The 15926-nt window shown below is 49.0% G+C and overlaps 1 protein-coding gene across 1 annotated transcript; it reads left to right on the top strand.

The window, feature by feature from the left end:
* The first annotated feature begins 4341 nt into the window (after positions 1 to 4341).
* Positions 4342 to 15609, top strand: LOC129327248 (zinc finger protein 883-like). The gene is made up of 3 exons (XM_054975732.1): positions 4342 to 4430; positions 6801 to 6930; positions 13229 to 15609. The coding sequence occupies exons 1-3, from the start codon at positions 4350 to 4352 to the stop codon at positions 15226 to 15228; spliced, it is 2211 nt and encodes a 736-aa protein (XP_054831707.1). The 5' UTR covers positions 4342 to 4349; the 3' UTR covers positions 15229 to 15609.
* The last annotated feature ends 317 nt before the right edge of the window (positions 15610 to 15926 follow it).

Here is a 15926-nt window from a genome sequence, read left to right as displayed (position 1 = left end):
TGACACCCTTTACTCTTCTGTTCACTCCATGGCTTGCCCAGGGCCGTGTCTGTCAGTTATTTCTGGTCTGTGGAATGGCCAGCGGAGACATATTTGCAGTTCTGGCTCCAGGCCAGAGAGCCTCATAGGAAGAAGGGCCATTCGACTTAAGCAGAGGTACGAAGTGACTTCTTTAAAAAAGTGTTTGTCTCCTGGGATGGACTACAGGAGGTCTTGAATGGTAATCGAGACAGAACTAGCTGTGATACTCTTCTCATTTGTGATCCTTCGGAAAACGTTCTGCAAAAGAGTTTCTGTTTTTGGGGGAACTGGAGGTCTTTGGTGCTGAAAAAATGCTCTGGGGGCCAAGGCGCCTCTGTAATCTGCAACCAGAAATGGTGGGTAGTTTCCCCCCTTCTTTCTTAATGCTCTTTCTGGCACCTAAAAGTGGAAAGAGAGAAAGTCAATCAAAGCACTGGGAAAGAGGGGTGGCGGATGTTGTTTAAGCTAAACCGAGTCCGAACCAGACATAATAGATAAGAATGAACAGAGCATGGTTTCCAGTCCTGAAAAACACCAGGCTAACAAAACACTCTATACTCGACAATAGCCCTGCAGAGAAGATTAGCACATCAAGCACCAATCCATATGCAAAAGAACCTCCTCAGGATACAGTGAAGCCTCCCGCCATTAGCATTCCACACCCTGGGAAACTCTTACAGGATTACTCAGCTCAACCCCACCCCTCCTGAGTAGATACAAATGACCTGCCAACATCTTTTCCACACTGTGACACTGAGAGATCTCTGTCTTTTGGTGCTACACCTCTGAAGATGCCAGCCACAGCTGCTGGCGAAACGTCAGGAACTACAATGCCAAGACCACGGCAATACAGCCCGGAAAACCCACAACAACCATAATAGATAACGTTTTCAATACGTTTTAAATTGTTCTACAGCCTATTAAATATTTTTAGATTTTCCCCTATTTTTTTCTACCGTTTTCTGTATTTTGTTCATTTTGGCTTGTTTCTTTCAACCTTTTTGGTTACCTGATTCCATTTGGGTTGGGTCTTTCCATCTTAATTATCCTCTTGTTATTTTGGAGGCATGGTGTTTGGTAGTTCTGTGTTTTTTGAGTTTCTTTCTGTGGCCATTGATATGATGTGATTTGATGTTGAGTTTGGGGTGCTCCCCCATAAAAATCCTGAGTACCTGTCCTGTACCTTGGAAACATGTTTTTGTGCCATGGCAGCACCCTGGAGCAGGAGGTGTGTGATTTTTGTGGCACAAACTGTGGCCATGCACATGTTGACTGATACAATAGACAAATCTATTTGTCTATTGCCGCAGGCACGGCCAGACATGGCGGCCGCCATGCCGGCTTGCTCAGTGTCACTGGCAAGCCGGCAGCCAATGATTTCAAATCCTGGCTGTCCAATCAGCGGCGGCTGGGAGGCAAGCAGCTGGAGGCGGAGCCTGCTGCCGGACCTTGCAGAGGCAGTCTTCCCTCTGGTCTGGCAGCTACACATTTAAGCAGGAGCCGCCCCTGCCTCAGCACTCAGCTCCTGGCTTTGTGAGATGAAGCAACAAGGCGCAGAGGAAGAAGAAGAGTGGGGGGAATGGCAAGAGCAGCGAGCAGGCAGCAAGCCAGGGAGAGGTTGAGCGGAGCCTCTTCCCTAGGTTTTCCCCGCAATGAGGCTCCCCAACCCAGGCGGCGCTTGAGTCAGGTGGGAGCAGAAAGGGCAGCCAAGTGGCGAAGGAGCAGAGAAATGGCTCCCTGACCCGAGAACACTTGGAGTCGGGTGGGAGCGCCGTTCTTGTAGGCATGAGGATAGCTGAACCTTACACCCCAGCATGGCAGAAGAGCAAAGGGGGAAGCACATCAGAAGACCAGCATCACTGGCCAGGCACAGCATCGTTTGTATCTCACCTCCTCTTTGCAAGATTCACTGGCTGAGGCTATGGTCCCAAGAGCTCAGCAGAAATCAGACGGAGCTGGGGGGGAAGAGGGCAAAGGCGGATGGTCCTTCTACCTAGACCAGGAAGAGGAGTTCAGCAGCTGCCCCCATGGGGTCCAAAAGGAACAAGTTCGCCCAACAAGGGCAGGCCAGCAGCAGCAGCACATCACAGGGCACTAAGGGGAGGGCCACAAGGGGGGCAAATATAGTGTGCAGGCCTGCCGGGGGGGGGGGCAGGCAGCAGCAGGCTTCCATGGGAATGACTGGGCCTCCCCTGTCTCCCCTTGCTGGGGCTGCTACTGGCAGGAGTGGGGGGAATAAGCACGAGGGCCCTCACCTTTCCTCTCGAGGGGGTAAAAGCAAGCAGAGGCACGCACGTTCTGATCATGACCCTTCTCCTAGTTCTCAGCATCAGCCAGGCATTGGAGGTCCTGATGGCATGGGTGGACTATCTGGGGAACTCTGGGCCTGAGGGGGCTTGGCCTCCTTCAGAGCCTGTTGAGATTCCTGAAGCAATCCCATGGCCAGAGAGGAAAGACCAGGGCAACTAAGGATTGACAGGCCACACGACAGGCCCTGATATCAGGGGGTGTGGCATATGCAAATCACTTATGCCAATGACACTTCTGGTGATGGCAAGGGGCGTGGCATATGCTAATGAGTTATGCTAATAAGTTCCTCCAGCTCTTTCTCAATGAAATGACCCCTGAAACTGTCTATTAGTTGGTTCTCTTTCTCCTCTTGGACAATGTTGCATTTTTGGCCTAGCTGTCTGACTCTTCTCAAAGCTGTAGAGTTCAGTTGCCTTTGGCCCCAACAAGTCTTCCTTGGAGCACAGTTCATTCTTTAAAATTCAAGAAAAGACCATTAAAATTGGGAGCATGAAAATCATGCAGCTAGAATTAACTGCAGATACTATTAAATTGAGTTCTGATTCCAGTTCAAGGTATTGTTCTCAGTGTTTAATGCCCTTGGTGGACTGGGGCCGTTCCCCAGAGCTGCTTTTCTCCTCCCCTCACTTTCAGAGCCAAGCTACAAGTGATGCTTGACACAAGTTGGACGCTTGTCAGCTTCCCTCAAGTTTTGATGGGAAATGTAGGTGTCCTGGTCTTAAAGCTTGGCTCTCCATTTAATTGAAGTTTACAGAACCCCCCCCCCACACACACACAGTGGAGGGGAAGGGGGGTGCCCAGCAAAAGTCCAACGCCTGCACTCCCCTCCCGACCGCATGTTCTCCCTCCCATAGACAGCCGCTCTGTAAACTTCAATTAAATGGAGAGCCAAGCTGCAAGACCAGGGTGCCTACATTTCCCAACAAAACTTGAGGGAAGCTAACAAGCATCCAAACTGTGTCAGGCATCACTTGCAGCTTGGCTCTCAGTCATACAAGCTAAGGACTGCATGCCTGGATCGAAAGGCTGAAGAATATGGAAGCAGCTGCAGAGATCATCGCTCAATAATTTTGCTATAATTCTCATGCTTTAGAAGTCAAGCATAAGAATTATAGCAGTTAATTCTAGCTGCATGATTTTCATGCTCCAATTTTAATGGTCTTTTCTTGAACTTTAAAGAATAAACTGTGCTCCAAGGAGGGGGAGTGACTTTCCTTTCTGGGGGCTCTCTAAGACCATTGTTTTTTCCTGGGATCTCTTGAGAACATCTGGACTGATCAGCTGAGTGCCCTTCCAGCTCTGTCCTACCAAAATTAGAAAGTAACAGGGACAAACCCCTGGAAAATCCCTTATAGCAAATTCTGTAGTCCTCAGACAACCTGGCACATTGCACCAAAAAGAAGAAAATGGAGCCAGGGGCATTAGAGAGTTGCTTATTTGATCTTCTCGTGTTTCACAGCATGCTTTGTCAGGGGATCTAACAGAACAGAAGCAAAACGAATAAAAATACATTAATACAAATAACACACAATGCATTCAAATCAGTAAGGTGACATTGCTCTTTCGACGATTATTTAAGATCAGTTTACAGACAGACATTCAAAACACTCTTCAAGCCCAATTCTGAACATGGCACAGAATAATGTTAAGCCGCATAATGTTAAGCCAACCCCTCCCCACTGCTGCTAAAGGCAGAGTCCCCAGCGGCTGAGCTCTCCTGCCTTCTCAGCCCCTTTATTGGGGGGCCGTGAGGGCGCTTGGGAAGTGTAGTTCCCAGCGGGAGGGCCAAGGGAACAACAAATCCTGGTTTCTCCTGCAGCCAGCCTTCCTAGGAGGCTTCCTCACCCAGTGAGGCAGGGGAGCCGGGAAACCTCCCCTTCCCAGCCCCTTGGGCTTCCTTATGGCGTTTGGGCTCCGGGAGAGCAGAAACTACAACGCCCAGAAGGCCCCGCGCGCACAAAGAGGCCAGACCGCTTTCCCCAGGCCTCGAGGGGGGCTGCAGAGGAGATTTGGGCGGAATGGAGGTCCAGGGCGGCTCGCTTCTCTCTCGGCCTCCCCGGGAGGAGGGAGACTTCGGCTTCTGCACGTCTGCAGGGGAGGTGAGTTCAGGGCGGCATGCACGGATCTGGGGCGAGGGCAGGGAAAGCACGTATGAATGGGATGGAGGGGGAAGAGGGGCTGCGGGGGGCTGGGGGGGGGCTGGGCCCTGGCTGCGGATGTTCCTCTCCTAAATAGTCATTTCTAGGAGGGAAGGGGGGTGATGTACGTTAGTAAATGAGGCCAGGGAAGCAATGGGGGAATTGCTTTGGAAAGGAAACATTCCAGGTATGGGATGAACTATAAGGAATGAGCGAATTGCCCACTGGAAATAATGGCAGAGGCTTGAAGGCCCGTTGGGGATAAAGGGAGCAGCCGCGTCTTCCAGTTTTCTCGCATAGGCTTTATTGCAATACATTTCAGTATAAACGTTGAAAATAAAATGGATTTTCCATAAAGTTCTTTGGGCCCAGATAGACTATTATGGGATTGGAATTACTGCCCCTGTGAGTAGCAGAACCACTCTGGGACTGGTCTGGCAGATTGCCGGGTGCGATGATGGTTCCTGGCAATAAACTCTGTGCTCTGGGGCTGGAATGAAAGACCCCAGAGAGGAACGAGAATCTCTAGGGAACAGGCTCAGGGGCTTGTCATTCCAGTCCCAGCGCGCTTCTGCGCCCTGAGGAATGACAGCCCCTGGGAGCAGCAGAGGCCCCCATTTCAGGCGGCTGTCATTTCAGTCAATGAAAACCCATCTGCTACTCCGAGGGGCCCTCAGGTCACTCAGGGGCTTGTCATTCCAGACCCAGAAAGCTTCTCCTACTCCCAGGAGTTGTCATTTCCCCCTGGGGCTGTCATTGCACTCTGGGGGCTGTCATTCCAGTACCAGGATAGTCTGTCTGCACCCAGAGACCTTTGTGGAAAAGTCATTTCGCATTTTCTTTGCAACGTTTTTGTACTGTAATGTACTACAGTATTTCCTCCCCCGCCCCCACCATTATTTCCAATGGCCTTCAAGCCTCTCCCGTTATTTCCAGTGGGCTCTCCTCTCATTCCTTTTACTACGTTCCTCCAGGGGTTATAGATTTCCATGTAAGGAACTGATCATGAGCCCAACAACCAGCAGGGGGAGGGGGTGCTGCCCCTCTCGGCAGTGCAGGAGCCCCCTTGTCTGAGCACCCGTCCACCTTTGGCTCTCTGCAGTTCTAACCCTTTGGCTAGGATTAAAATGGCCCAGGTGGCATCTGTGTGGGGAAGCTGCGTGTTTTTGCCCTCTTCACTGTGTTCCAGGCTGCCAGCCTGGGCGGATCCTATTCTTAAGCGCTGGAGGGGTTCCTGGTCTGATCCAAGGGGGTTCCTTGTCTGTTCTCCCAGTCCCTGTGGTTCCTGGCACTTGAACAATTTTAGGGGGCTCTCTGACCCTGCACGGTGCACAAGCTAAACCAAAAGAGGCATTTGGCCAGATTTGGTGGTAGAGAATTCTCAGTCCATTTTGTGCCTTCCTATGGAATATGATACCAGTGAGCATTACTCTCCAGAAGACCTCTGAATTGGCACCTGGTCTGAAGGTTTGTTTTGGAAAGGAAGAGATATTTTCCACCCTCCCTGCCTCTGCCCTCCAGGCTTTTAGGGACCGCTGCAAAATAGCAGAGGGACGTTTTGGGGAGAACCTGAGCCAGGATGACCCCTTTCCCTCTGATTTTGGGTGTGCAGCTCCCGCAGGGATCCTGAAATTGGTGGCCAATTTTAACTTGCCTGGTCTTCATTTTTTTGTTATAGATTAGAATATCCCTTCTCCCAGTTTAGTAGTTTTTCTGCAATATCTTTCCCTTAAATCTTTTCTTTTGTTTGAGAGCCAAAATCTGGCCAGTTGATGCAGTGGCTTCCTTGTTGTTCAATTGGCAATCATTCCATAATGCACAAAGATCGGGAAAGGCATAACGCAGCAGGTTTGTGCAGGGCAGTCGGTGCCCTGGATCTCTCACCTGCCAAAGATCACGGCCTGGGGTCAGTAGGTCCAGGGTTTGTTTGGGGGGGGGGGAATTAAATGAAAGACATGATGACCTTATGTAGTCCAGTTTATGTTTACAGAGCTGGATGCAAGCTTTAGAGTAACATAGAAAACCTCTACAGGCAAATATATTTCAAGCAGAAACATTCTATGCAAATACAGTTTACATGTATTTCTGGGGCACAGTGTGCAGTACACAGCTACACAGACTCAACCAACAGAAGCCCAGTTCTGGGCAACGTTCAGAGTTTGTATTTCTTGGAGAGTTTCAGTATCCTATACATATCAGAGGCTGAAAAATAGGATGTTTGATGTTTGGTATTCATTTGATTAACTGGCTGGCTGGTGGGATTCTGCTTTCTTTCTTGAATGCTCAGGAATGGGAGTTGATGATCGAGTGGGAAACATTTTCCTCTTTCAGAGCTCCCAGATGTCCTTTGAGGAGGTGGCCGTGTTCTTCACGGAGGAGGAATGGGCTCTCCTGGATCCGGACCAAAGAAAACTCTACTGGGAAGTGATGCAGGAAAACTACGAGACCATGGTGTCTCTGGGTAAGGAGCCTCTCCCTTTAATCTTAACTACAGAAGAGGAGGGAGGGGAGGGGGCTGCATCTTCCATTGCCCCTCTTGGATTTCAGGACTCAACTTTCATTGGCCACAGAGGAAAGATTGGAACTCCCACCCCTGGGGATATTACAGTCCCTGAAAAAGAAAACATTCAATACATTCATGTTGCAGAGAAATCTGTTGATGAAGAGGGCTCTGATCAGGAGAGATGGACGATATCGAATTAGGTTCATGATAGCAAATCCCTGCAGCTTGTATTTCCTTCTCTGGTCTTTGTATTTTGACATGGATTGGCTCTGCAGGAGTCCTCTCCTTGTGTGATTGAAGCTGATGGGAGGAGAGAGGAACTGGTCTTCCTAAGGAGGGGCCCTTGTTCCGTGGCAGAGGTCCTGCTTTGCTTGTTGAAAGTCGCTGGTTCGACTCATGCCAATTGGAAAGGGGTTTAGAGAGAAGGGCCTTTGGCTGCAGGGCTGGGAAAGGCCCCTGGCTCAGGCCCTCTGCAGCCCCTCCCCCCTCGGTTGGAGTGGAATCTGTGAGTTTTCTGTTGCCTCATAAAGTTGAGGAGCAAGGAAATGGGGTGCCAGGCAACATATGCTGCCACCAGGTTCCAAGTGATGAACGGGGATTTTTGAGTCAGAACTGCTTCCCCTTGTAACGTTTTTTCCTATTCCTTGTCCAGCTGAGAGCAGGGGGTGCCAAGCCAACCTTGGGCCAGCCCCATATTCACAGTATTTCAACTGCAGATTGATGAAACACACCCAAATACATTGGAAACCTCAGAACATAATACCAAAGGAGCCCGTTTGGTGTAGCGGTTAAGAGTGCGGGACTCTAATCTGGAGAACCAAGTTGGATTCCCCACGGCTCTACTTGAAGCCAGCTGGGTGACCTTGGGCCAGTCACAGCTTCTAGGAGCTCTCTCAGCCCCACGCACCTCACAGGGTGGGGATAGGTAACTTTTCCCCTGGAATAAGTTCAATAGGGCAGTCAGTTTTTCTATGGGAAGGCAATTCATCCACTTCCTTTTCATCAAACATTTGTTTTAAGTCCTCATATTCTGGAGGGATGCTCTCTTCCTCCCCGGCAGTTAACAGTACAGTTCCTAAGGAAGATAGTACTGCTTTTCCCCATATCTTCGTCCGTGTATGCTTAGCACACCGATCACCTTTGAAAACTACCATTCTGGTGGACCATTTAATATCCGGATCGTGATCCCATAGCCATCGACTTCCCAGCACCAAGGGTATTTGGCTACATTACTCACTGCTTAAGTCCGATTTTCCCAATGGTCTCCCATTCCTGTAGCTGTAGGCTCAGTTTGAAGCTGTGCTGGTTGCATGCTAGACCCATCCATTTGTTCAAAAATTATGGGGTCTTTAAGTTCGGCTACTTCTAACCCTAATCCATTTACCGGTGCTGGCGAAATTAAGTCTTGTGAACAACCAGAGTCTATTAGTGCCTGTACTCTAATATGAGTTCCCCTTTTCGGGTTCAGTAAAGTCACTGGCATAAATAATATGGCCCCTTTTTCTCTCACCTTTAGAATGTTAGGCTCTTCAGAGACCTGCTGTCGGGACCCTTTTACGGCAGGTCTTCCCCGTTTCCCTCCGGGGTACTAAGATCCTTCTCCGTTTCTGGGGATGAGGTTCTTTCAGTTAATTCAGGGGTGTCCTCGACCTCCAACCCAGTTTCTGGTTTTCCCCTCTTTGTTCCTCCTCTCCAGCTTGCTGGCTTGGAGGGAGGCTTAGGTTTGGGTAGGTTTTGGGTTTTCCCCCTTGGTGCCGCCTTCTCTGGGCACTACGTGGCAAATTGGCCCTTACCTCCACAATTTAGGCATAATCCTTGCCTCCAGCGCACTTCTCTCTCAGTGGAAGGACTAGATATTCTGGGGCCTGGCACTGTACACCCTCGGTCCCCCTGGGTCGCCTTTTCCCCCCCACGCTTGCTGGTGCTTTCTGACCTTTCTCGCCACTTGGGTTCGGTTCTCGACCTCACATGCCAACTGGATCCGACCTAGTAAGGTTGGTGGGTCATCTTGCATTAGCGCTCTGTCCAGTAAAGCAGCATTTACTCCATTATGAAATAGTTCTACTTTTAGTTCTTCATAGTATCCTGGGAGCTTGGATGCTAGCTGTCTGAATTCGGCAGCATATTCTCTGACCGCTCTGGACCCTTGTGTAATGGTTCTGAGTTTTGTTCTGGCCCTTTCTCCTTCCCGGGGGTCAACATATTGATCTCAGAGCGCATTGGCAAAAGCGTTTAAATTTTGCAATTCTGGAGCTCCCATATTATGCAACGTTACATACCATTCTGCAGCTGCCCCCACCAGTCGGGACCCCAAGTGACTCACCCAGCTTTGTTCTGAAGGAAATAAATGTCCCCAGTCATGGAAAAATTCCGTGGCTTGTACTAAAAAGAAACCCAGGCCTCTGGGGTTCCCGTCAAAGGTGGCTTCCAATTTGAACCATCCTTGAGGCACTCCTTGGGGCCACCCTGGTGCTCGGGCTCCCCAACACGCACCCCCTTATCGGCCCGGGGGGGGGACGAAGATGACGCAGGGCCCCCCGGCAGGCCCTCCCGCGCCGCAGAGGATCCTTGGGAGGGCCCCGAGGACGGCAGCGGTGGCGGGGCTGGAGGAGGCGGCGCGGCCGGCGACGGAGGCCCCGCCCACCAGAGCCCAGCTGAGGGGAAGGCACCCCAGTCCAAAGTTCACCTAATGGCACTCCTCCTGGCTGCCGTTGAGCTGCCAACGTTGGGACTCTGGGTGCTCCCGGCTGGACAGTGAATTTGGGTCCTCCTGCCCCTGTTGGAGCAATGGTGGCCACTCTGGATGGTTGACTTGGTGGGCCCATCCCCTGTCCCCTAGTTGCACTCGAAGCTCTGGCGCTTATTTGGGCTTGTGCCAGTAAGCTCTGTGGCTCTTTCCTCCCCACGGTGGTTGTGGCTGACCCCACACCCTTCATAGCCTGCAGAACCCCCCTCGATGGAGGTCCTCCCAGGAGCGTTAAATTGGACCTTTTGGTATCGTTGCGGGGTATTGAGTTTGTACGTTCGTTTCTCCTTTCCCCCTCACCCCTGGCGCCTCGGCACCATGCGAGGAGTGGGCAGCTATCAACAATAGTGTGTTCCCCGCTGGTACTGGTCCTGCTCTCTGAGGCGGTGTGCTTTGCGCTAACTGGGAACGTGGCAGGGTACTCCTTTCCCCCGGTCCCATCGGTGCTATTGCGACAGATTGGGTAGTAGATAGCTTTTGATCGTTAAATTGCTCAGGAGTCATTAGGTTCGCTTCTCTCCTTCCCCATGGCACAGTCCATGCCTCAGCTCCCACTTGGGGTGAAGCTGCGGACCATTCTAGCTCCTCGTTCGTTCCCGTTTCTGCACGGGCTGGCATTTCTGGTGCACTCACATTTGCTCGCTCATTAAGTAGGTACCATTCCCATTCCTCTTGTCTCCTAATAGCCCACATTAATTCCTCTCGAGTTGGGCACCATCCATCCTTTACTATCTGTAGAGGTTGGGTTTCGCGTCCTTCTTCCAGTTCGCTGGATTCCAAGGGTCCTGTCCCACTCACCACTGAGTAGAACCCTACAGCATACTTGGTTTCAGGGGTTAATCCAAGGCTCCCCTCCATTTGTACATCCCCCAGCACCGACTGCGCTGGTATGGGGAGCGGCAGCGTCTGGCCCCATTCCTGGTCATTTGGCCTGGACGTGGCTCTCATTTGTACATCCCCCAACACTAATTGTGCTGGTATAGGGAGCGGCAGCATCTGGCCCCATTTCTGGTAGATTGGCGCAGCCACTGCTCCCATTTGTACATCCCCCAACACTGATTGTGTTGGCGCCGCTTGTAGCAGTGAGAGCTGCAGCCTCTGGCCCCATTCTTGGTTAATTGGCCCAGGCGCAGCTCCCGTCTCCCACCAAACAAGTGGGCTGATTGTAGAATTACCCCTCTCTGCAGTCCCTCCAGAGGTTATTCCAGGGCCCCCCAATATTTGCAACTCTGGTGCCTCCCTTAAGGAGCGGGCCACGGCAGCCCCTGGCTTCAAACTCCATCCTACTTGGCCAGCGGTGAGAGCAACCAGCTGTGTTGGTGGCTCTCCGACATAAGTTTCTAGTTCCAGGGAACACTGAAAGTACACCATACCATGGTGTCGCGTTCCTTCCCCGTCCATTGTGGATCTTCGTGGGTTCCACCCACGCGGGGCTGGTAAAGTCCATTGGCAGTACTCAGATCCAGCTTTTGGGATCGCTCCCAGTTCATGGTACATCAGGAGGGTTCCCCTGCACTTAAACCTCTCATGGCCAAGATATTATGGTCCATTAAAATCTCCAATGGGTGAGGGGTCACAGGTACTAATTCCGTGGAAGCTTCTTCCAGGACGGTATCCGGTCCCTGCTGGTTTGCAAGGTCCTCTGTCTCTGATAACCCCGGGTCTGGCTCAGACTACATGAAGCTGGTAGCCATGATCTCAGGTTTCAGGTACAGAGGACTGAAGAGGGATTCTGGTCAAAATGTCAGACTCTGGATGATAGCCTGTAGCAGACAGATCCCTGGTTCATTGTAACAAGACACTGGTTCTTGGTTAAATGACTTTTATTCAGAAATCAGTTCTTTCCATAATCAGATCCAAAGGTCTACCTAAGAGCAAGGTAAGCCCCTAGACAGTTCTACTAGGATGTTGACCAGAATGACTACATAGGAAAATTACATCTCTCTTCTACCCTCGGTTCCAGCCCCCCTCCCATCTTCCAAACAAATTTGATCTGTGAGAACAGTCTGCATATTTGGGTTATCAAGCTGCACAGAAAGAGAGTAGACATAGCACCTGCAGGAAGCTTGAAACTGGTAAACATCCAGCCACCTGGAAACAGATGAGAACTTATTGGAATGTTAGCAACAAGGATAACTCCAGGCATACAAAATGGAGTTACCCCTGACAGAATAAAGCATACCCTTAACAGCAAAATCATTGGCATGACAGAATGGGTATAGTCAGTTATGACACTGTCTGGGATCAGGCGCAGAGCAGGAGGCAATGCCCACCTACCCTTTTCTCGGCTGCAAAAAGGTGCGGAGCAGGTGACAATGTCTGCCCCCTTCACCCAGCCGGCATCAGGTGGGGAGCAGGAAGAAATGCCTGCTGCCACTTCACCCAGCTGGGCTCAAGAGTGGAGTAGGTGACAATGCCCACCCCCTTCAATGCCCACCCCCTTCACCCAGCCAGGATCAGAACAGGTGGCAAGGCTCACCCCCTTCACATGGCCAGGATCAGGAATGGAACATGAGGCAATGTCTTCCCCTCCTTCTCCCAGCCATGATCACATGCAGAGCAGGAAATAGTGCCACCCCCTTCAGCTAGTAAGAATTAGGAGTAAAGCAAGTGGCAATACCTGCCCCCATGCCCCCATTCACCAAGCTATGTTCAGGTGTAGAAAAGAAAAAACAAGGGGCGGCCCCAGGTCCAAACTGAGAAAACCAACAAACCGGGGAACCACAATTCTAGAAATTAATTATATATATTTTTTCAAAGTGCAAGGTGCAAAAGTGCTAAATAAGTTTAACATGCATCATAAATACATTTACAAAATACAAAGTCCATCCAATAGAACATCAAAATCGTCACAATTTCAAAATCAAAGTCCATCCATTTATAAACTGAATCTTCACCGTCCGGAATATGTTTGAAACTTTTAAAGTGCAAATGCTGGGTACAATGAAAAAAGCCGGTGGGAGGGGAGACTTGTGACGATTTTGATGTTCTATTGGATGGACTTTGTATTTTGTAAATGTATTTATGATGCATGTTAAACTTATTTAGCACTTTTGCACCTTGCACTTTGAAAAAATATATATAATTATGTTCAGGTGTAGAGCAGTCAGCAGTGTCTGTCCTTTCACCCACTTGGGATCAGGAGTAGAGCAGGTGGCAATACCAGCTCTCCCCACTCTGCCAAGATCAGACATGGAGCAGGTGGATATGCCAGCCTACCCTTTACTTGGCCGGGATCAGATGAAGAGGAGCTAGCCATGCCTGGCCCCCCTGCCTGTATCCCACTGGGATCAGTGATAGAGGAGAAGGGCCTGCCTGCCTTCCCCTTTCGAGAACCCATTGTACTTTCGTCCACAACAGGCCCTGTTGCTTGTGATTACATATTCCTGTAGTTATTTTACGCCCCCAGTTCTCAGTGTAAAAAGTACTATACTCATTTTCCTTGCTAACATATATTTGCATTTTTTATTTCCTCCTTTTTAAAATTTGGTTTCTGTCTCTCTTTTGCAGTTGCAGATGTGAGGGAGATGGCGAGTGAGAAGGAACAGGGAAGGGCAGTTGTAGAACGAAATGAAGATATGGAGGAAGAAACAAAACCAGGGGCTCAAGTGGTACCAAAGACGCAGCAGAGAAGCAAAAGGGAAGCAAAACAGAAGCAGAGGAAGAAATTGATTGCCCAGCAGAGCAGGAAGAAACCTGAGGTCCCAGGCCATGATAAAATGCAGAATAGAAAGAGAAGGCATAAGGGTTGCGGGAAAGCGAAAACATTGAGATATGAACTCAGACTTAAAATATGTCAGAACGTTTCAACATTCTGGAAAAGATATAAATACTCAGAATGTGGAAAGACCTTTTTACAGAACAGCAAGTTAGCTAAACATCACAGAATGAATATGGGCGAGAAGCCATATAAATGTTTGGAGTGTGGGAAGAGCTTCTCTTTGAATAGCCTCCTAACTAGACACCAAAAGGTTCACACAGGGGAGAAGCCATATAAATGCTTGGAGTGTGGGAAGAGCTTCTCTCAGAAAGATTCGCTAACTAGCCATCATAAGGTTCATACAGGGGAGAAATCATATAAATGCTTGGAGTGTGGGAAGAGCTTCTTGCATAGCAGTGACTTCACTAAACATTACAGCACTCACACTGAGGAGAAGCCATATAAATGCTTGGAATGTGGGAAGAGCTTCTTGGGTAGTAGTTCCCTCACTAAACATTACAGGATTCACACAGGGGAGAAGCCATATAAATGCTCGGAGTGTGGGAAGAGATTCTCTCAATCTTACCACCTAACTAGACATGAAAAGGTTCACACGGGGGAGAAGCCATATAAATGCTTGGAGTGTGGGAAGAGCTTCTCTCAATCTTACCACCTAACTAGCCATCAAAGGATTCACACGGGGGAGAAGCCATATAAATGCTTGGAGTGTGGGAAGGGCTTCTTTGACAAACATACCCTAACAAGCCATCAAAAGGTTCACACAGGGGAGAAGTCATATAAATGCTTGGAGTGTGGGAAGAGCTTCTCTCAGAAAGGTTCCCTAACTAGCCATCATAAGGTTCATACAGGAGAGAAACCATATAAATGCTTGGAATGTGGAAAGAGCTTCTCACATAGTCGTGACCTCACTGGTCATAACAGGATTCACACAGGGGAGAAGCCATATAAATGCTTGGAATGTGGGAAGAAGTTCTCTCGGAAAGGTACACTAACTAGCCATCAAAAGATTCACACAGGGGAGAAACCATATAAATGCCTGGAGTGTGGGAAGAGCTTCTCTCAAAAAACCAATCTTACTAGACATCAAAAGGTTCACACAAGGGAGAAACCATATAAATGCTTGGAGTGTGGGAAGAGCTTCTCTTATAGCGGTGACCTCACTAAACATTACAGGATTCACACAGGGGAGAAGCCATATAAATGTATGGAGTGTGGGAAGAGCTTCTGTCAGAAAGGTGCCCTAACTAGCCATCAAAATGTTCATACAGGGCATACAGGGGAGAAACCATATAAATGCTTGGAGTGTGGGAAGAGCTTCTCTCAATCTTACTACCTAACTAGACATGAAAAGGTTCACACAGGGGAGAAGCCATATAAATGCTTGGAGTGTGAGAAGAGCTTCTCTCAGAAAGCTTCCCTAACTAGCCATCATAAAGTTCATACAGGGGAGAAACCATATAAATGCTTGGAGTGTGGGAAGAGATTTTCGTATAGTAGTGACCTCACTAAACATTACAGGATTCACACAGGGGAGAAGCCATATAAATGCTTGGAGTGTGGGAAGAGCTTCTCGTATAGTGGTGACCTCACTAAACATTATAGGATTCACAAAGGTGAGAAGCCATATAAATGCTTAGAGTGTGGGAAGAGCTTCTCTCAGAATCGCCACCTTACTAAACATCGAAAGATTCATGCAGGGCAGAATCCATATAAATTCTTAGAAAATGGGAAGAGCTTCAAAGACAGCAGCAACCTTACCGTACAACTCGATAAGCACACTGTCAAATAACCATCCCATCATTTAATTTTGCCTTCTTTGTTCCATGAAGTGTTTGATGGTAACTTTCTTTGACAGGGATCATCCATCTTTCTAATTTCCTCATTATTCTCCGTCTCCCCACCATCCTTTCGGTTAACATCAAACAAACATATATATACCCCTGGTGAGAAAAACATGCATATTTTTCTGTCTCCTCTTAAAGCTCCTCATGTTAATGGATTATTCACCAAGGTAGTTCATACTTCCTCTTCCAAAATTAGGAGTGCTAAAATTTTCTAGTGGGAATAATGTCTTGTGCTACCTAATAAGGAATCTTTCATATGTGACAATATAAAAATATGATTAATCATGGATTTAGCCAATTCCTCAGTGTTTCAGTTGTGACATTTTATGAAGCCATTGCAAGATAAGCTTCATCAATAGGAGTGTGCAAAGGCACACTGTTTTGGGATTCTCATTTTGGGTATACCCGAAACGAGAATCTGTTTCAGCAACAGCTAAATTCGAAACGGCAAGCCGTTTCGGGTTTAGCAGTTCGGGTATCGTTTCGGGTTGTTTCGAGTTTCTTTTCAATGGGAAAATGCCTCCGTCTTCCCGGACGCCTGGGGGAGGCATTTTCCCACCGAATCAAGCCAAAATTGGTGGGGACCTTCCTCTAACTCCTCTCTAACAACCCCCCAAGTTGCAGACCGATTGGACTTTGGGGG

Source organism: Eublepharis macularius, chromosome 4 (assembly GCF_028583425.1).
Source record: "Eublepharis macularius isolate TG4126 chromosome 4, MPM_Emac_v1.0, whole genome shotgun sequence".
NCBI classification, from domain to species: Eukaryota; Metazoa; Chordata; class Lepidosauria; order Squamata; family Eublepharidae; genus Eublepharis; species Eublepharis macularius.
This window is presented reverse-complemented; position numbering and strand designations above follow the sequence as displayed.